The sequence below is a fragment of the Kogia breviceps genome, chromosome X (genome assembly GCF_026419965.1).
Source record: "Kogia breviceps isolate mKogBre1 chromosome X, mKogBre1 haplotype 1, whole genome shotgun sequence".
Classification (NCBI taxonomy): Eukaryota; Metazoa; Chordata; class Mammalia; order Artiodactyla; family Physeteridae; genus Kogia; species Kogia breviceps.
Window position 1 is genome coordinate 88,426,054 of NC_081330.1, and position 22,748 is coordinate 88,448,801.

A 22,748-nucleotide genomic window follows, 5' to 3' on the forward strand; every position below is an offset into this window, starting at 1 on the left:
GACCTCATTAATTTGATATTGAATTCCTAGAACCTGATAATTAGCTTGAGGTTCTCTCAATATTTTGGTATTGTTTAAGGATAAATATAATATAGATTTCTCAAAAGTTTATATATATATAACAATATATATATTTTATATATATATTTACTGATTGCTCATTGTGTCTAGCCATTCTAGAAGACTTTGAAATATTGATTTGAAATGTTTGCAATAGAGAAGCCCTTATTTGGAATTTCTAAAAGTGTTTTTTAATAACTGATTTTTCTGATTTCAGAAAAATACTTGTTTATTAATTGGGGTTATACTGTATGTACATTTTGGGATCCTATTTTTTTCCTACTTAATGTTGCAGCATGAGAATTCTCCATGTTATTAATTACTATGAGAACATGTTTAGTTTCCGTGTATTAGCATATGCATATATATGTATATCACATAATTTATGTAATATTACCTCTGTTATTAGAGATTTAGATCGTTTACAATTTTTCACTGTTATTTGTAGAGCTATGACAAAATCCTTGTTAAAAAGTTGTTAAACGTATACTGTGTGTATATATTTATCTCATTTAAAATTTGAATATGGTTTAGTGGTAAAAAATCATTATTTTAGTAATGATGTTGGCTTGGGCTTTCAGTTGCTTAATTTGTGACTAGAAACCGTTTTTCTTCTTCCAGGGTATAAAACCAGCCAGTTTCAATAAAGTCACTGATCCTGAAGTGAAAGAAATTATCGAGGGATGTATTCGTCAAAATAAATCTGAAAGGTGGGTGCATATGTAGTGAAATGACATAACTGATGGATGAATTTTTCTCTTATCTTGAACTGGGTCTTTTTCTGACCTTTGAATCATGCTGGGTATGACTTTTGAGTGGAATCCAAACCATACTGACTGGAGTGAAGTGTATCAGTGCATCTTGTTTGCCATTTTAAACTGATATCATGTGCTTAATTTTCCTTGAACTGAAATTTGGATCGTGTTTGTCTGTGTGTGTTGTGACAAGATCACCTTCAGCCATCAGTTTAACAGTCAGTGGGCCCCCCTCCCAGGTTAACTTGCTTCTAACAGTACATAGTAGAGAGTTTCCTGCATTGTCACCTTCACATAAGTACTTAAATAGTTTTTTATGATAGTTTAAGAAAAAATTTAACCATCAATTCACCAGATGTTTTTTATTTGTCCATAATGTCCTGTGTCATGATAACGGTAAAGCTGATAGGGCTATTTTTGTTCAAGAAATAGTATTCTAGATTTATTTGTATCACAATTTGTATTTTTCTTATGGACAATTCCTTTTAGTTTTAGCTTTTCTCTTTAATTTGAGCTTTGGACAGTTGCTGACTCAAATTGCCTGGTTAGTATTTTGATTTTTACCTCCTTATTGATTATGATTAATAAGGTGACAGATCCTTTATAGAAATTATTTCCACCAGCATTTCACTGTCTCCCATTTTTATTAGTTATCTATCTAAGTTTAGTGTTGCATATCTGAAAATATAAAAAGTCACTAAGATAAATCCTGTTTAATTATAGCTTTATTACACAACATTCTTGGTGTTTGTGCTAACAGGCTATATCTATATATCTCTATATTTTAATTATGGTAAAATATAAATAACCTAAGAGTTACCATTTTAATCATTTTAAAATGTACAATTCAGTGGCATTATGTACATTTACATTGTTGTACAACCATCACCACTATTTCCAGAACTTTCTCATCATCCCAAACAGAAACTCTATGCTCATTAAACAGTAACTCCCCACTCCCTTTCCCCTCAATCCCTGCCAACCTCTATTCTACTTTGTCTCTACTTCTATGTAGGTGTCTCATATAAGTAGAATCATAAAATATTTGTCCTTTTGCATCTGGCTTATTTCACATAGCATAGTCTTTAAACATTGACCCATGTTATAGCATGTATCAGAATTTCCTTTGTTTTTATGGTTGAATACTATTCCTTTGTGTGTGCGTGTGTGTGTGTGTGTGTGTGTGTATGTATACACACACACACACACACACACACACCACATTTTGTTTACCCATTCATCTGTTAATGGACACTTGGGTTATTTCTGCCTCTTGGCTATTGTGAATAATGCGGCATGAACATTGGTGAACAAGTATCTTCTTGAATCTCTGCTTGTAATTCTTTTTGGTATATACCTAAGAGTAGAATTACTGAATCATATGGTAATAATATATTTAATTTTGAAGAACCACTATATCTTTTCCATAGTGGCTGCATCATTTTGCATTCCTTCCAGCAACATATGATGGTTCCAATTTCTCAGCGTCCTCACGAACACTTATTTTCCATTTTTTGTTAATAGACATCCTAATGGGTATAAAGTGGTATCTTATTGTGGTTTTGATTTGCATTTCCCTAAGGACTAATAATGTTGAGTATCTTTCCATGTGCTTATTGGCCATTTGTATATCTTCTTTGGAGAAATGTCTATTCAAGTCCTTTGCCTTTTAAAAAAATTGAGTTGTTTATTTTGTTGTTGTTTTTGAGTTGTAGTAATTTAGGCATGCTTTTTTTTAAGCTATGCTAAAACTACTGTGTTGAAGTAGCCATTTTAGTTTGGTTTCTGATTGTTGTTTGTACAGCATTTTAATTATGATCTATTACCAAAGAACACTGGAATATTCAAAAGGATTTATGGCACATTAGTGTTTTGGAAAGAGCACAGGCTTCCACAGCAGAATAAGATTCAAATTTGGACTCACACTTAGCCAGTGTGATCTTGAGAAACTTACTTTAGCTGTTCCTCAAAATAGGTATTATTTTGATAGTTAAAAAGATAATGAATGCATATAAAATACCTAACAGAGTAATAAGTATTTAATGAATGATATTGTCTGCTTCTATTGCAGTGGTTATTCCTTAGTAAAAATATCTAGGCAAAACTTTCATTGAGAAGCAGAGTGCTTAACTTGGTTGTACCTTCTTAAACACATCTCACCTTAGCCTTAAGACTAATTAGTCTGAGCGAGCTTGTTCTTTTTTATAAAACTGTCTTAGTTAAGTGTTTGTCTCTTGATCACTAAAAATGTAGAAGGTTGAAAATCCTCAACTTACAGGATACTGTGCAGTCAATATGCTTTATCTGTTTCAAATAGTGCAGGAGGGGCTTTCTACATACAAACTATGGAATACATCAGTTATAGCTCTCACTGGCCTGTAATATGGATAGATATTGTTTATCTATTTTAGAATTTGGTCAAATAAAAGGAAATTAACTCTCCCAGCTTATAAAAGAATCTTTTGAACCTCTGTGCTTTTTTCTCTTCAGAGATGGTTAATCCCTAATATTAGGCTAGAGTTTTATCCATTATATGTATATGTTGGCCTAGGATACTGGACTTAAATACTTAAAGAAAACTGTGTGACTTTGCTGAACCGAATTAGCTTCACCCATGGCATTCTCTAAAGAGTGAAGTACATTGACTAGATTATTGTTAATAGAGTTAATGACTTCTATTTATAACATTTGTAAAAGTGTTTGAATTCCTAATTTACTTTAGAGTTTATATACCTCGAAGAGTTTTTAGTTTCCTTTGCCAACAATCTGTTGTGTGAGTTTTAGTAACTTAAACCAGTGGTTTAGGGAAAATACTCAGTCCATCTAATGTATACTGCAGCACTTCTCTAATGATCTCTAGGCATACCTTTAGGTATGTTAAACTTCAGTATCTAGATATGTTACTGTTAATAATCCTTAATTAAGATCACTTCAAATGCATGTTAGTTGGGATTTCTTTGCATCCTTGGTAATAATAAATTGGATATAAGATTTGGCTTTTGTAAAAGGGCAGATTAACGGTTTAGTTAATAGAAAATTTTAAATCAGGTTGTTACTTTGACACAATTTTTACTAATTAAGTGCTCTATATCTTGTTTATGATTGGAAGAATTGATAACAGATTTGTATTTTGTTTTTTAGGTTGTCTGTCAGAGACTTACTAAACCACGCATTTTTTGCTGAGGATACAGGACTAAGGGTGGAGTTAGCGGAGGAAGATGATTGCTCAAATTCATCTCTGGCTTTAAGGCTCTGGGTTGAAGACCCTAAGAAATTGAAAGGCAAGCACAAAGACAATGAAGCTATTGAATTCAGTTTCAATTTAGAAACAGATACACCCGAGGAAGTAGCATATGAAATGGTAAGTGAATCCTACCACTGGCTTCCCCTCCCCTTATAGTATCAGGGTTGATTCCTTTCTCCTTCTGATTGCTTTCTTTCCTCTCATTTTCTTTATTTAAATTATAATTTTATTGTGAAATATATCTCTACAACAGAGTATATTAAATTTGTATGTACAGTATAAAGAATAGTAAAACTCTACTTTTGTTAAGAAATAGAACACTACTGGAACTTTAAAAGCTACCTGTGTGCCCCCCACCCCCACTTGCATTCCTCTCCCTCATCACCACAGGTAATATCTACCCTGACTTTTGTGTTACTCATTCCTTTGATTTTCATTACAGTTTATCTAAATAATATATATTATTTTGTTTTGAAAACTGGAGTGGCAAACACACACCTAGCTGGTTACTGAAGTTACTGTTAGGTGAAGATGCCCAGGAGGGGATAGGCTGAACAGTCTCTCGGTCATAGTTTGGCTCCAGCTTCCCTAAGAGTTTATGAGAGCTGAGTCTAGGGAGGTCATCGGGGTGAGGTCACATGTGAGTCCAGGGAAACACACATGGCTCACCACAGTCAGGGCACCAGAGGGCTGTTGTGCAGATCAGAAAAATTAGTTGTCTGGTAACAATATGCTTTGACAGGGAGTTGGCCCCTCTGACTTCTCTACTTCTCATCTCCCCATGTCCCGCTCCCCCCACAAGAGTAGAAGACAGCAGATAACTTCTGTCGGGTGGAATGTATGTCCATGCCCGATCCAGGCTGTGCAGTACTTGGAGGGAGGGTGTGCAGGAGCTTCAACAGCATGTGGTCAAATTAGCAAAGTCCAGATACTTTGAGCCAGGCTCACCTGGGCATTCTGTCCTCAGGTTTAAAAGGAGTATGGGGGCTTCCCTGGTGGCGTGGTGGTTAAGAATCCGCCTGCCAATGCAGGGGACACGGGTTTGAGCCCTGGTCTGGGAAGATTCCACATGCCGCAAGGCAACTAAGCCCGTGTGCCACCACTACTGAACCTGCGCTCTAGACCCTACGAGCCACAACAACTGAAGCCCACGTGCCTAGAGCCTATGCTCCTCAACAAGAGAAGCCACTGCAATGAGAAGCCCTCACACTGCAACGAAGATCCAATGCAGCCAAAAACAAATAAATTAAAATAAATAAATAAAAGGAGTATGGGACATTGACAGTGGGTATCTTGGAGATGATAGCCTTTAACATGCCTATCTTTCTAGTCACATGGTTCTAATCTAGAATGATTGTCTTGGACATCTGCTACATAACTATCATACTGATCTTTCTTTTTACTATCATTCTAGACTTCTCTGCCTCTCTCCTGTATTGGAATTCATGTGTCCTAAGTCCCATGTCTTTCTCTTTCTTTGCTTACCTTTTGTTTTAGTGGCCCACTTCCTCTGCCACCTTCTTAAGAAAGGGTATATGGGAGGTAAATTCTTTGAGACTTGCATGTATTAAAAACATCTTTATTCTGTCTTCATATTTAATCGATTATTTGGCTGGCTAAGTCATTTTAGGTTGGCAATTAAAAAAATTTTAAAGTCATTGCTCCATGATTTTCTAGCTTTCAGTATTGATATTGAGAAATACAAAGATGTTCTGTTTTCTGGATCTTTTGCATGTGATCCATTTTTCCCTCTCTGGAATCTTGTAATATCTTCTCTTTCTTCTCAGTATTATAAAATTTCACAGTGGTTGGGGTCTGTTTTCATACACTGTGTTGGATACTCAGTGAACTCATATCCTTTAGTTTCTGGGAAATTTCTTAAAAGTATTTTATTGTTGAGTTCTTTCCCTTTGTTTTCTCTTTCTGGAACTGCTATTATTTGGATGTTTGGCCTCTTGGACTGTTTCTCCAATGTTCTTTTCTATTTTCTATCTTTTTGTCTTTTTATTCTCCTTTCTGGAAGATATTGTCAACTTTATTTTCTAACTCTTCCATTGAGTTTTTTGTTTCTACTATCTTGTTAATTTCAAGAGTTCCTTTTCATTTTTTTTTATCTGTTCCTTTTTTAGAGTAAATGTCTTGTTCTTTGTTTTATGGATGTGATATTATGGCACCACTCTGTAATTTTAGTGAAGAGAGTGTTTTTGACACTTTTTTTCTTCCTGCATAGTATATTTTCTCCAAGTTGCTAGGGGTTTTTTTGGTTGGTTTTGTGCTCCATCTTCTTGTTAGAGGCTTTTCTCATATTTCTGGTTATTCTTGGCTGGCTGCTCATGATCAATAGTAGGAGACTATTAGTTTTCTCTTGCTGTATAGCAAGTTACCACAGATTTAGTGGGTTTAAAACAACACCCTTTTATTATTTCAGTTCTGTGGGTCAGAAGTCCTAGTAGGCTTTACTGGATTCTCTGCTTAGAGTCTCACAGGCTGAAATCAAGGTTTGGTGGCCTGGACTCTTAGCTGGAGGCTCTGGGAGAGAATCTGCTTTTGGGCTCAACCAGGTTGTTGACAGAGAGTTCAGTTCCATGCAGTTGTAAGACTAAGGTCTTCATTTCCTTTCTGGCTGTTAGCCGGGGGTCACTCTCAGCTCCTAGGGACTGTTCTTCAGTCCTTTCACATGCCCCCACTCCATCTTCAAAGTCAGGAATGGCAAGTTTAATCCTTCACTAGCTGGTAAAAGGCTCACCCAGATCTTTCTGTCTTAAGGTCAATTGTGTATAGGTCAATAATGGGAGTGATATCACATCATATTCACAGGTTTGAGGATTAGGATGGGACATCTTTGAGGGGCCATGGTTTTGCCTACGACAGGGACTAACAAGCTGATTGGATGGTATGATCACTTATGTCAGACTTGTTAACCTCTACTCTCAAGTATCTGGGTGGGCCAATAATTGGGGAATCTTTGACATAAATATTTGTGGGTCTTTCTTTTTGGATTGGCCAGATTCTCCAGAGAAGCATCTTTCAATATCCTGTCTGGAGGGTAAGGATCTGGTTACTGGTATTTTGGTAGCCAAGTGGGGAAGAGGTCTGGGGGTTTCTGAGCATGGCATTCAGCATGCATATGGTCATTTAACCTTCTTGTTTTTGTTATGGTAGTCATACCCTCAACTGTGCCTGGTGTTCCCTAGTCCAGATATGATCCTCTTTTACCCTCTCCAGAGAACAAAATTACAGACTTCTTGGGTAGGGAAGAAGCAATCACCCAAAGGTGTGGACTGGAGGGTGGAGCACAGGGACCTAACTACTTCTCAAAACCCTTTCACTTAGTCTTCCTTATTTTAGTCATCTCTTTTGACTTTACCCAGTTCTGTAAGTACCTGGTACTGCCAGTTCCTGTGTGTTATGAATATTATTCAGTATAAATGGGAATGATTTTCAGCTTTCCCTGGTTCACTTTTTCAGGTCCACTAGGTCAGTTATTATCTATTTGTTTTCCACATCCCCAAATTCCAAAACATTGTCTGTTGTTGCTGTTGCCTTTCTTCTTTCTATCCTTGTGAGTTTATGACTTAAAAATCCATTTACTCTGGGAGTGTTTTTTGAACTTTGGGAGGGAGTGAAATTAAATATATGGATTCCATCTAACATTTTAATCATTTTTCAACTATGATGAAGTTTCCCCGAGTCTGCAGACCCCCAAGATACGCTTTAAAAAACAGATTGTAAAACTGAGAATAATATGCCATGGCACCTCCTCAAGTCATTATCTCTGCCACTCAGCCCTGTTCCTTTCAGACGATAAGCCCTTAACTTCTCTTCTGTCACTCTTCTAACACCTAGTAAGATATAGCACTTTGCCATAAGCATACTTCCTCTGCCTAGAGTGTTGATCTTTGAACTTCATCTACCTCTCCCTCAATAGCCTGCAAGTTCCTTGTTTTGTTTTAATCCAGGTCAGATTTTACCTTCCTCTGTGATACTTTCTCTGCTTTCACCAGAGAGGCTTGTGCTCCTTTAGGGCTTTTGCAGCAGCTCATTTCTACCTTTTATTTCATTTCATGTGTTTTTTAAAATTTTTATTTACTTTATTTATTTATTTTTGGCTGTGTTGGGTCTTCATTGCTGTGCACGGGCTTTCTCTAGTTGCGGCAAGTGGGGGCTACTCTTCATTGCGGTGGCTTCTCTTGTTGCGGAGCACGGGCTCTAGGTGCTCAGGCTTCAGTAGTTGTGGCACGTGGGCTCAGTAGTTGTGGCTCACGGGCTCTAGAGTGCAGGCTCAGTAGTTGTGGCGCACAGGCTTAGTTGCTCCGTGGCATGTGGGATCTTCCCGGACCAGGGCTCAAACCCATGTCCCCTGCCTTGGCAGGAAGATTCTTAACCACTGCACCACCAGGGAAGCCCCTTATCTTGTTTTCATCCTTCTCTCACCACCAGCTTGTGTGTGCATATAGGACAAAGGACCAGCTTAGGCACTTATATGTCTCCAGAGCCCAATACTGGGCACATTGTAGACACTTACTGTTGTTGAATGAGGAAACCTTTTTAATGTTTCACAAAACTTAATGGCAGTCATAAATTACCTGTAATAAGACTGCATGTACTGAAATATCAAGCTATTTGTTTGTTTTTGTTTAAAGCCAGAATTATTTCAACAATGCTTGGTAATAGTGTTGTTTTTCTTACTAAAGGCTCTGGCATTTATTCATGTCTGATTAAGAAAGAACATAGAAACAAATTAACTGTTATTTGATAGCATTTGGAATTTGGGGGCAGAAAATAACTCTGCTAGTAAAAAGTAAAACTCTTAAAGATGTGGTTTGCTTATTATGTTTTGTTTATAGGTCAAGTCAGGATTCTTCCATGAAAGTGATTCCAAAGCTGTTGCTAAGTCCATTAGAGACCGGGTGACCCTGATAAAGAAGACAAGGGAGAAGAAGCCAGCTGGCTGTTTGGAAGAACGCAGAGATTCCCAGTGCAAGACTGTGGGCATTGTGCTCCCTCAGCCCCAAAATACAGCTTTGCCCCCTCCTCCTGCTCAGCACAGCGGGGCTGAATGTGAAGAAACTGAAGTTGATCAACACGTGCGACAACAGCTTCTGCAAAGAAAACCACAACAGCATTGCTCCTCTGTTACAGGTAACACAGTTATAATTCATAAAAGGAAATGTGTAATTGTATTCCCTTATCTTTAAATAGTACTTTTGTATGTTTAAAGCATTTTGTTATCTATCATTTCATTAATCCTTTTACAAAATCCCTGAAATAGGCAAGCCAGATAGTTTCCTTATTTTAAAATTAAGAAACTGTTCTGTTAAGTGACTTGTCCAAGGTACTAGTTGAATAAGGATTATAATCTTTTTAGCATTTTTAAGGGTCTAATGTAAATCCTTTAGTAAAGAAGATATGCAACTAAAGATAGAATTTATTCTTCAAGAGGGAATTTTCTAGACTCTAAGAAATTTTGTATTTTAGACCCAAGTATAAAATTAACACAGTTTCTCTAATATTTCTGCTGTAATGCATTCTCTTCTCTAGAAGGACACAGTATTCTCGTAGTAATAACCAGTTGTTCCATAAAGGCAGTATTATTTTCTAGCCAGGTTCTAGGAGAATGAGAATATGCTACTTAGATTTTACTGAAATCCTAATGGCAAACAAAGATTAGTTAGGATATGGATGAAATGGCCAGGAAATCGAGTTGACTTTTATGTGATTCTTTGTTTGTAGGTTTGCTTTACTAAGAATATTTTAGTTATAACACAGTATCAACATGGAGAGTTTACATGATGGTTTTTTATTAATTCTGCAGTGTACATATTTTATTTGAAGCTGTTTCAGGTTGTCAGAGTAAAAAAGAAAAAAATTAAAGAAACACTTACCATTCCTATGCTATTTGGACCTTGTGTTTCAAGTTTTTCCCTTCTACCTATCACTTGTTTTCTTTGCCATAGGTGACAGTTTGTCTGAGGCAGGAGCTGGATCAGTTATACATTCAGGTACTTCAAGTCAGCCCAGTATAGCCTATTCCTCAGACCAGATGATGGGCTCTCAAATGGTTTCTAACAACCCACAGGCGGAAAAAAATGTTCCAGGGAAAATTTATCCATCCCAGCAGCTAGTGGGACATTACCAGCAGATTTCAGGGGTGAGGTGAACTGTTAAATATATTTTAAATATATAATCAGTATATTTACTGTAAATGGGAGAGTTTATCTTTAATCTTTTTCTTTTTTTAACAGTTGCAGAAGCAGCCAAAGCTGACTCAGCCCCACATTTTGCCTTTGCTTCAAGGTCAGTCCACTGTTCTGCCTGTACATGTCCTTGGACCTCCACTTGTTTCACAACTCCAGTTTTTGCCATTAAGTGTCCCAAAGGTCTCACAGGTAAAGGTAAGATACATTTTAGAGGCTCCATATTCAGTTAAACTTATTTAACACTGCCTAGGTTTTCTGACAGGCAAAGGCTCTCTTTCATAAATTCATCCTAGTTTATATAAAAGTCACTGAAAGCTAAAAGTTGTTTATACTTTCCTTCACTTAAGACATTCTTCTTGAGGATGTGTCTAACATTGTGTAACTAGAATCTTGACACATTGCTTGTATAATTGGAAGAGAAACTGAGAACTCCATATATGGATAAAAAGTTTATTTAGGGGACTTTCCTGGTGGCGCAGTGGTTAAGAATCCTCCTGCCAATGCAGGGGACACAGGTTCGAGCCCTGGTCCAGGAAGATCCCACATGCCGTGGAGCAACTAAGCTCATGCGCCACAACTACCGAGCCTGTGCTCTAGAGCCGCATACCACAACGAAGAGTAGCCCCCGCTTGCCACAACTAGAGAAAAGCCTGCATGCAGCAACAAAGACCCGACACAGCCAAACATAAATAAATAAATTTTAAAAATTTATTTAGGACTCAGATCCCTTTTTATGGTTTGTTTTTTGTATTGGACTTTTCCAGCTTGGTTTGAATGTAGAGGGATGTCCTTGGTAGTTAAGGAGAAATAGTATGTCATAGACTCTTATAATTTTAAGCACTTTCATCTAAATTCTTGACTCTTTTGGTTCACGTTTATTTTTGTAGGAGAAATAAGTGTTTTTGTCATTTAGACTCTCAAAGTCAGTGGTACTAATTTTTGACAACGAGTACACAGTCTTTGTGAGAGTTCATATATCAAGCCTATATCCTGGTTTCCTAGGCTATGGACTGTGGATACATGGTTGGGCTTTTCTTTGCCATCCCATTTTCTTTCCTCAACCCTACCATCCCCTGCGTGTGTCTTCTCTCTTTGGGAATGAGGCGGTCTGAGCTCCTAGGCATTCTCTGTATATGATTTAGTTAGCAGCTGGTGATCTGTTGCTTTTAAGAGATTGGTATATAGTCAGTCATAGTTCATTAACAAACTTTTAATGACTATCATCTCTGGGGATATAAATGAGATAAAATATGGTCCTTGCCTTGAAGAACTCACAGACTTGTAGGGGAAAACATACATGTACTTGACAAATGCCAGATGCATTTAAAATCTGCTGGGGGTATATTTAATCTGATATGGTTGACAGTGCATGGTGGATTCTATATATTAGGTGACAAAGGCAGGCTACAAAATAGTATGTATGTGATATACATATGTATGTATAAACAAAGTTATATATGTATATATAGAAAAAAAGACAAATCTAGAGTCTCTATCACCAAATGTAAGCAATAATTTATTTCTAGCTGGAGAGATAGTAGGTGATTTTCACTGTCTTCTTTATAACTTTATAGGCTTTATTTATTTTATTTTATTTAAAAAAATTTTTTTAACATCTTTATTTGAGTATAACTGTTTAACAATAGTGTGTTAGTTTCTCCTTTACAACAAAGTGAATCAGTTATACATATACATATATTCCCATAACTCTTCCCTCTTGTGTCACCCTCCCTCCCACCCTCCCTATCCCACCCCTCTAGGTGGTCACAAAGCACAGAGGTGAACTCCCTGTGCTAGCTGCAGCTTCCCACTAGCTATCTAATTTACATTTGGTAGTGTGAGAGTGGCAGGGACATATAGGCTTTATTTTAAATAGGTAAATAACACTCATAAATTTTTTAAACTTCTTTTAAAATTTTTGGAAACACATTTCAAAATACACATACATATTTAAAATAAAACCTATAAAGTTATAAAGAAGACAGTGAAAATCACCTACTATCTCTCCAGCTAGAAATAAATTATTGCTTACATTTGGTGGTAGAGACTCTAGATTTGTCTTTTTTTCTATATATACATATATAACTTTGTTTATACATACATATGTATATCACATACATACTATTTTGTAGCCTGCCTTTTTCACCTAATATATAGAATCCACATAAACAAGCACTTTAACCAGTCTGGGTCTTTTTATGAATGTGGTGGTTCAAGTTCTAGGAATTGTTACAGCCAGCCTGTATGTATTCAGCCAACTCACTCCTCTCCTCTTGAGAGCTTCTCTGTTCCCTTTAACTATGATATTGAAATCCTTTTGAACTTCCACTGTCTGGTGTGTGAAGGTGTCAGATTCAATTACACTGAATTTCTGCCAGGGTTTGAATGAGTTATGTGGCAAGTGCAATAAGTGAGAAGCCATGAGCAATATGTTGCCTGGGGACTGGTCTCAGCCCCTTAGTGTATTCAATTAGCATTTACTCATGGTATTAGGATTTTTATAGGACTAATGCTATACCCAGCACCGTTTTGATAACTTTCTGAAATTTTTTTAAAATTTATTTTTGGCTGCTTTGGGTCTTCATTGCTGTGCATGGGCTTTTGCTAGTTGGGGTGAGTGGGGGCTACTCTTTGTTATTGTGAGTGGGCTTCTCAATAAGGTGGCTTCTCTTGTTGTGGAGCATGGGCTCTGGGTATGCGGGATTCAGTAGTTGTGGCACACAGGCTGTAGAGTGCAGGCTCAGTAGTTGTGGCACACGGGCTTAGTTGCTCCGTGGCATGTGGGATCTTCCCGGACCAGGGATTGAACCCGTGTCTCCTGCATTGGCAGGTGTATTCTTAACCACTGCACCACCAGGGAAGTCCCTGAAAGTTTTACAACATAGCATTATTTTATCTATCATTCTGTCTGGGACCATTAAAATGAGCATGGTATATGTATTTATTTTATTTTTTAATAAAAAAAAATTTTTGGCCACACCATGCAGCTTGCAGGATCTTATTTCCCCAACCAGGGATCGAACCTGGGCGCCTGGCAGTGAGAGCACCAAGCCCTAACCAGTGGATGCCAGGGAATTTCCATGGTATATGCATTTATAATTTGAATTTTCCTTGCACCGGCATTAGGAACTATAGCTGACCTTTGGAGCAGATGGACAAATTTCAGCTCAACCTATGACTTTAGACTTGTCAGTTACTGGAGTTCCACAACCAGTCTTTCTGTAGTTTCTCCTCAGATATTGCTTGCTTCACAAATGACTTCCCAGGATCCAACAGTTGGTCTTCAACTTGAGCCTGACCCTGCAAATGGGAATCAGGCATTAACCAAATTACCAAATGCGAATCAAACTCATAGTTTCTTGTCAGTTAATCACCCTAAAGCTTTGTTGAATCATTCTTTTGCCCAACATGTGAGCAGTGCACAGAATGCTGCTGGTACAGCTCAGCTCCCTTCTAATTCCATTGGGGGGCATTTGGGGGCCCATCACCCTTCACAAAAGATACATTCAGTATCCCAGCCATACTCAGTGATACATCAGGAGTCTATAATTCCCGGTTCTTCAGTGCCACAAAGCCAGACTCTGCATTTGAAGAAGCCTTGTTTCCAAGCCTCTATTCAGCAGTAGCCATTAATTTTACAACCTAAGATTATGGCATCACCACAGAAAAATGTTCAGCAGGATTGTACTCTGAAAATCTGAAACTCATGTTAAGTCAGCAGCAGTCAAAGGGTAGTATTGAAAGTGTGATTCAGTCCCTGGAACAGCCATTTTATTCTGTTCAACACACTTATTCAGGACCACCTGCAAAACTGCCATCCTTCCCATTGAAGGCTCCTGAGTAGCTGCCCTTTGTGATACTTCCCCAGGAATAAGCTTCTTATCCATCACAGCCACTTACCCAGTGAAGGCTCCAGCACAGCCTGTTTATTCACTGCCAGCCCCAGAGCATCCTCTTTACACTGTACAACCACTGATATCACAGCCAACCTATTCTATACATGCTTCTTCTTATCTAGTCCCACCTGTGGCACAGCTCTCTTATTTGGTCCCGGCCTAGGGGCAGCCTGTTTATACAGTGCAACCTCTGGTTCAGTCACCTTTTCCAGACCAGCCAGGATGTATAATCCAAGCAGCTTACCCTGTGCAACCTGTGGAACAGCCTGCTTACGAGGCACTTGAGCATGTCCCTTATTCAGGACACTCTGTTTACACCACCCAGACAACTGAACAGGCAACCTTCATAACCCAGCAAGTATACACAGTAAACCCTTCTGATAGCAGGCAAGTACATATTACAAACTCTGCAGATCAGGACTTATACTTAGTACCACTTTATGTAGCACAGACTTCTGAGCAACAAGCCTATTTAACACAACTCCAAGGTTCTTCAACCTTGGAACAAAAGACATAAGATATTTAACATTATTTAACATTAACCTTACATACACAAACACATTCTATTGAGCCTTTATTTTATGTGCAAAATTCAGCATTTCCATCCTAAGCAGATGTCAGTTTTGGGTACCAGTAGCTAAAAGCCCAATCAGCATTACATCTCAGATGGCTGTGGAAGGACAGCTTCAACACCCTGCACAAATGTCCTTCATTCAGCAGGCCTCCTCAAAGGCCCAGATCCAGCCCTCACACTTCTCTGCACAGCTTTCCCAATCACATGTAACACCAAACCAGGTTTCTCACTCAGCTTTCATTCATCATCAGCAGATGACCCATTCATCTCATAGGCAAGCACAGAAAAGCCATCAGTTGTCTACTCAAGAAGGTCCCATAAATCAACAGCAGTCTTTATATAGCCAACATTCTGCTTTCCAGCAGCAGGTACCTCATTCACAGGCAACTAACCACATTCAGCCATTACAGGTATTCCAAAGGCCATTATAAGCATGGTCCAGATTACACCTCCTTTGCAAGAACAGTTGCAACGAGCAGCAATGGAACAACAATATGTAATACAGCCTTTAGAGCAGCCTCAAGTGCTTCAGGCATTAGACAGCAGTCAAACCTTTCCCCTGCAAAGGAACCTAGCACAGCACCAGTCAGCATGCATTCAGCAGCAGTCTGCTGTCCAGCCACAGTGGCAGTCATCTTCTAGCTTAGTGCTTGTTTGTGGGTCATCAGAAACAATTACAACACCAGACCCTCATCCAAGCTCTGGGATAGCCCTTACAAATCAGCCATCTTCTTCTGTACATCTGTTGCCACTTAGTATTCCAGTACAGGCTTCTACTGCTTCTCAGAGCATTTCTGTATTACAGACACAGCAGTATTTGCAAGGCCAAGAAATTCCAAAGGTAAATCCTCCTGAGGGAAAAATATAGATGATTGTAATTTTCTGTACAGAAAGGAGATAGTGAGCTATAGTAGAAATGGCACCAGACTAGAAGTCACAGTCCTTGTTCCTGCCTTTTTTCCTTACTCACTGGGTAGCTTTGATTCGAGTCTTTTTGGAGTTTCCTCATCTGTAAAGTGAAGGGGTAGACTAGATGATGCTGACAAAAAAATATTTGAGCACCTACTTGGGATATATCAGTGAATAAAAGACAAAAATCCCTTCTGTCATTGAGTTTTGTTGCCTAATGTGGGTAGACTGTCATTAACCATAATAGTATAAAGAGTAAATTATATAATACAGTACAGGGAGATTGGGGGAAATGTGGAGCAGGGTAAGGAGGAAAGTGGGTTGCAATTCTAAATAAGGTGGAGATCAGGGTAGGCCTCATTGAGAAGGTTGACAATTGAGCACACACTTGAAGGAGATGAGAGTCCATAGCGTACATTTCAGGCAGAGGGAATAACCAGTGCAAGGGCTTTGAGAGAGGAGTGGTTCTGCCATGTTCGAAGAACAGCAAGAAGGCTTGTTAGTCCTAGTATGTTACAATCCTATGGCTATCTTATTGTTCTACATTTATAATAAAGCATTTGCCTTCATGAGATGATAATAATGAAAACTATTGAGTGATTCTTAGGTGCTAAATATTATTCTAATGGCTTTATGTGTACTATCCTCACAACAACCCTATGAATAGTAGCTGTCATTAGGGGTAACTGAGGTTCAGAGAGGTTAAATAACTTTCCCAGTGTCATACAGGAGGGCCAGGATTTGAACCCAGACTGCCTGGCTGCAGAGGTTGTGTCCTTAATCATTACACCATTCATCCTCTTTGTAAGATAGCTATCCTCCCTGCCAAAATTTGAGAAACAGAGCATGATGACTTCAGTGAGATGTAGTTAACTCAGGGGATTGATTGAATTAATTAAAGGAAGGAACTGAGAATCCAGTTTATTTTTTTTCTCTTCTGTTCTGCTTCAGGTATCTCTAAAGATTCTGAATTTATTGAGTTTGGCTAATAAAATGTATGAGGTCCTTAGATAATAGGTGTGCTATGCAGGAAGAGTATTTTAGTGGTGATATTACTATTCCAAACAGCTATGATCTCAATATTGTGTTTTATAAAATTCCCTCTTCATCAAGGGCATAAATTATAATGAATTCTGATGTGTGCACACTGACTCCTAACAGGAATGATCAAGGATTAATAAAGATCTTTAGAGTTGAAGTTTCTTCAGAGGAAGCATGCTATTCTGGGATTTATCTCTTTTTTTTTTAAACATCTTTATTTGAGTATAACTGTTTTACAATAGTGTGTTAGTTTCTCCTTTACAACAAAGTGAATCAGTTATACATATACATATGTTCCCATAGCTCTTCCCTCTTGTGTCACCCTCCCTCCCACCCTCCCTATCCCACCCCTCTAGGTGGTCACAAAGCACTGAGCTGATCTCCCTGTGCTATGCGGCTGCTTCCCACTAGCTACCTATTTTACATTTGGTAGTGTATATATGTCCATGTCACTCTCTCACTTCGTCCCAGCTAACTCTTCCCCCTCCCCGTGTCCTCAAGTCCATTCTCTAGTAGGTCTGTGTTTTATTCCTGTCCTACCCCTAGTCTCTTCATGACATTTCTTTTTATTTTATTTTATTTTTTTAAAATTTTTTTAACATCTTTATTTGAGTATAACTGTTTTACAATAGTGTGTTAGTTTCTCTTTTACAACAAAGTGAATCAGTTATACATATACATATGTTCCCATAACTCTTCCCTCTTTTGTCACCCTCCCTCCCACCCTCCCTATCCCACCCCTCTAGGTGGTCACTAAGTACAGAGGTGAACTCCCTGTGCTATGCTGTAGCTTCCCACTAGCTATCTAATTTACATTTGGTAGTGTGTATATGTCCCTGCCACTCTCTCACATCGTCACAGCTTACCCTTCCCCCTCCCCATATCCTCAAGTCCATGCTCTAGTAGGTCTGTGTTTTATTCCCATCCTACCACTAATCTCTTCATGACATTTTTTTTTTTTAGATTCCATATATATGTGTTAGCATACGGTATTTGTTTTTATCCTTCTGACTTACTTCACTCTGTATGACAGACTCCAGGTCTATCCACCTCACTACAAATAACTCAGTTTCATTTCTTTTTATGGCTGAGTAATATGCCATTGTATATATGTGCCACATCTTCTTTATCCATTCATCTGTTGATGGACACTTAGGTTGCTTCCATGTCCTGGCTATTGTAAATAGAGCTGCAGTGAACATTGTGGTACATGACTCTTTCTGAATTATGGTTTTCTCAGGGGATATGCCCAGTAGTTTCCCCCAACATTTTATTAAGAAAAATTTCAAAGTTACAGAAAAGTTGGTAAAAAATAAGTGAACACCCATATACCTACCAACTAGATTCTGCAGTTAACTTTTGCTGTATTTGCTCTATAACATATCTATCCACCCCTTTATCCATTTATTAGTCCATCTTATTTTTCTGGTCGTTTCAAAATTAAAGTTGCTGACATTAGTATACTTCATCCATTAACACTTAAGCATGCATATCATTGACTAGAACTCAGTGTTTATTTATATTTTTTTAGTTTAAATTTATGTTCTGTAAAATGCACAGATCATAATTCAGTGAGTTTTGACAAATGCTTACACCTGTGTAACCCAACCATTATCAAAATATGAAACAGATGTTGGCAAAGGTCTAGATAGTAACTATTTTAGGCTTTGTGGGCTCTGTAGTCTCTGTTGCATTTACTCAACTCTGCTATTGCATGCATGAAAACAGCCATAGACAATATGTAAAATATTTGGCATGGCTGTGTTCCAGTACAACTTTATTCACAAAAATGGTTGGCGCACCAGATTTGGCCTGTAGGCTCTAGCTTGTCCACATAATAAAGAATATTGCCATTACTGCAGAAAGTTCCTTCATGCCCCTTCCCAGTCAGTGCCTCCCCCACCCCACCAGAGTTGACCACCGTTGATTTTTTTTCACCATAGATTAATTTATCCTGTTCTATGTTTTTTAAATTTTTATTTGTTTATTTTTGGCTGCATGCTGTACAGCTTGTGGGATCTTAGTTCCCCAACCAGGGATTGAACCCAGGCCCTTGGCAGTGAAAGCTTGGAGTCCTAACCACTGGACAACCAGGGATAAACATAGAGAAAGAGAGAGAGAGCAACCACTAAGTAAACTACAGCCCAATATACTCAAAACAGTATAAATAAAACAAGAAGGAATCCTAAAAAATTTGCAAGTAACCCACACGAAGGCAAGAAAAGAGAAACAGAGGAAAGACAACCATAGGGAAAAAGCAAATACTAAAATGGCGGACTCAGGACTTCCCTGGTGGTCCAGTGGTTATGAATCTGCCTTCCAATGCAGGGGACACAGGTTCGATCCCTGGTCAGGGAACTAAGATCCCACATGTGGCAGGGCAAGTAGAGGGCCCACGCACTCTGGAGCCAGCACACCATAGCTAGAGAAGCCCGCACACAACAAAAGATCCTGCGTGCCGCAACTAAGACCCAACACAACCAAAAATAAAATAAATAAATATTTTAAAAAAGTAAAATGGCAGACTTAAGTCCTAAGGCTTAGGTGCTATGCTGCTGCTTCCCACCAGCCAACTATTTTACATTCGGTAGTATATATATGTTGTCTTGATCATATTTAAATCTTCTATTTTAGTAGGCACTTGCCCTGTTAAGTTTAGCCTGTAGATTCTATCCTACTTTTGTGGGCTGTATGTAGTTCCAATGATAATTTAGTTTTCTGAGCTCTTATAATGCTATTCTGGTCTGCTTGGTCTTCTGGCTCTGGTTGAGCTCTTGCTGGGTTTCCATCAGTGCTACCTGCAGGAATGGAAGGTGCTTCTTTGGGCTGCCAAGTGTTAGATTTGGGGAGTGGAGGATACTGGACCCATAGGACAGAAAGCATTTTCCCTGGCCTCTTTCCTGGCCACCTGATGCTGGTACCCTTAATGCTTGATCTCTGCCAGTGCCTCTGGGGTACAGAAGTACTTACCTGGCCACTGTTTACTGCTGAGTAGAAGGTCAGGAGTTGTGGGGTCTGCATGGCTCTCTGCCACTGGGTAGAGGGCTGAGACATAATGCCCTTAGTTGCCTTCTGCCATTGGGTCAGGAGACTCATGGCCTGGATCTTTTTCTGTTGTGTGGTGAAGCACCAGGAGCTTCTTGGGTCTTGAAGGCTCTATACTACCAGTCACCTTCCTCTGTCTCTTCAGTATTGTAAGAATGTGGGTTTTCTTCTGAGTTTTAGCTGCTCTGGGGCTTGCCCCCAGACGAAAAGCCATAAAAATAGCAAACTCATCCACTATCCTTCCTTTCTTCCAAGTGTTGCCTTCCTACCAGTTTCTACCTGCTTTTGATTGCTGTCTTATTCTTTCAGACAGTTGTTTTTTTACATTTGTCCAGCACTTTTTGTTGATATCTCTGTGTGTGGGGTTTGGTCTGATGGGACCATTACCAGAAGTATAACCTCTCTTTCCTAATTTTTTATCACTGCAAAACATCACCTCTCACTTAATTGAGGTAACCACTATATGCCCATCCATAAACCTCTAAGAGTTGATGACAAAGGGATGGAGTGAATTTCTGATGTTTGGGTTTTTTTATTGCCAAGGCAGTGGGGAGAGGGATCTTCATCCTGGTCAAATAGCAAGCTGTACTTATATTTTGTGTCTTTCTCCCCAATAAAACTGAAATTCTTTGTGGCAGAGATCTGTACCCAATTTATCTCTGTATTCCTAGCACCTAGCACAGTGTTTGTTACAATTGTTGCTTGTTATATGTTTGTTGAATAATCAATACGAATGACTGTAGATATCTCTATCAGCCTGCTCTCAATGGGAGAGGATTCTTTGTTGATCTTTATCATTCTTGTTGCCTAATCAGGACTTACAAATTGATAATGAACTTGTGTTTGTTGGTGGACAACCTAAGATCTGTTTTCTATTTTCTATATTAATTTTTAAAATTGTGATATTTGAACAAATAAGACTGTGATATGTTTCACAATATCCATAGCTGGTTAAATCTACTTTGTCTTCTTTTTAACATTGAAGTATAGTTGGTTTACAATATTAGTTTCAGGTGTACAACATAGTGATTCAATATTTTTATAGATTATATTCTGTTTACCAAAGATTTGTTCCTATTTCTCCATTTTATTTCCCCATGTATCAATGAACAAGGGTATATAAGAGACAGGAAGTGAATCATGAGTTCAGATATGCCAATTGTGGTTTTGATTCTTTTATCAAATAATATGGAAAACCACTTATTCCAATTTTTATCTACTGCTGAGGTTAGCGTATCTTACCTCTTGTAGTATAATGTGTTAGTACTAGTGCATTAGTACTTTTGGTGGTTGAGATTGGTTCCTTTTCAGTTGACATTGTGGTCTGATCAAACATCTGTTTAGATGGTTTCAATTTTCAGCTCCTGGAGATAAATGTGAAGCCTCAGCATTTTGTATGCAGTTGCATCCCTATTCATCACAGTGTTTGAATATCACTTTGATTCTCAACCACAATATTTGCATTATATTTTCTTAAAATTTTTTCTACTTACTTTAATTACATAACTAGTATGCCAATATAAATTCCTGGTAAAAAATTTTAAACAATGCAGAGAAGTCTCATTTAACCCCTCCCCTCTCCTTGTCCTTGTCCTTTCTGTGATTAGTTTGGTGTGTGTCATTCTAGATCTTTTTCGGTGTAATTACATGCATAGATATGTACCCTTAGCCCAAATATAGCACTGTTTTCTGGTTTATTACTTTAAGCACATAAAAGAGATTCTACCGTATGTGTCACTTTGTAAATTTATTATTTATTTATTTATTTATTTATTAAAATCTTTATTTGAGTATAACTGTTTTACAATAGTGTGTTAGTTTCTCCTTTACAACAAAGTGAATCAGTTATACATATACATATGTCCCCATATCTCTTCCCTCTTGCATCACCCTCCCTCCCACCCTCCTATCCCACCCCTCTAGGTGGTCACAAAGCACAGAGGTGAACTCCCTGTGCTATGTGGCAGCTTCCCACTAGCTATCTAATTTACATTTGGTAGTGTGTATATGTCCCTGCCACTCTCTCACATCGTCACTGCTTACCCTTCCCCCTCCCCATGTCCTTAAGTCCATGCTCTAGTAGGTCTGTGTTTTATTCCCATCCTACCACTAATCTCTTCATGACATTTTTTTTCTTAGATTCCATATATATGTGTTAGCATACAGTATTTGTTTTTCTCCTTCTGACTTACTTCACTCTGTATGACAGACTCCAGGTCTATCCACCTCATTACAAATAACTCAGTTTCATTTCTTTTTATGGCTGAGTAATATTCTATTGTATATATGTGCCACATCTTCTTTATCCATTCATCTGTTGATGGAAATTTAGGTTGCTTCCATGTCCTGTCTATCGTAAATAGAGCTGCAATAAACATTTTGGTACATGGCTCTTTTTGAATTATGGTTTTCTCAGGGTATATGCCTAGTAGTGGGATTGTGGGGTCATATGGTAGTTCTATTTGTAGTTTTTTAAGGAACCTCCATACTGTTCTCCATAGTGGCTGTATCAATTTACATTCCCACCAGCAGTGCAAGAGTGTTTCCTTTTCTCCACACACTCTCCAGCACTTATTGTTTCTAGAGTTTTTGATGATGGCCAATCTGACCGGTGTGAGATGATATCTCATTGTAGTTTTAATTTGCATTTCTCTAATGATTAATGATGTTGAGCATTCTTTCATGTGTTTGTTGGCAATCTGTATATCTTCTTTGGAGAAATGTCTATTTAGTTCTTCTGCCCAGTTTTGGATTGGGGTTTTGTTTTTTTGTTATTGAGCTGCCTGAGTTGCTTATATATTTTGGATATTAATCCTTTGTCAGTTGCTTCATTTGCAAATATGTTCTCCCATTCTGAGGGCTGTCTTTTGGTCTTGTTTATGGTATCCTTTGCTGTGCAAAAGCTTTTAAGTTTCATTAGATCCCATTTGTTTATTTTTGTTTTTATTTCCATTTCTCTAGGAGATGGGTCAAAAAGGATCTTGCTGTGATTGATGTCATAGAGTGTTCTGCCTATGTTTTCCT

General features: G+C 38.2%; 1 protein-coding gene across 4 annotated transcripts in view; it reads left to right on the forward strand.

The window, feature by feature from the left end:
- WNK3 (WNK lysine deficient protein kinase 3) overlaps nt 1–22,748 on the forward strand; it is a 186,198-nt gene that overhangs the window by 69,757 nt on the left and 93,693 nt on the right. For 3 of the 4 annotated variants that reach the window (XM_067023028.1, XM_067023027.1, XM_059049735.2), the window contains exons 6-10: nt 682–770; nt 3,957–4,176; nt 8,907–9,201; nt 10,017–10,210; nt 10,305–10,454. In XM_067023028.1, the coding sequence (XP_066879129.1) occupies nt 682–770; nt 3,957–4,176; nt 8,907–9,201; nt 10,017–10,210; nt 10,305–10,454 (948 nt within the window). The remainder of the gene's footprint in view (nt 1–681; nt 771–3,956; nt 4,177–8,906; nt 9,202–10,016; nt 10,211–10,304; nt 10,455–22,748) is intronic. The other variant, XM_067023029.1, reaches the window with a different exon arrangement.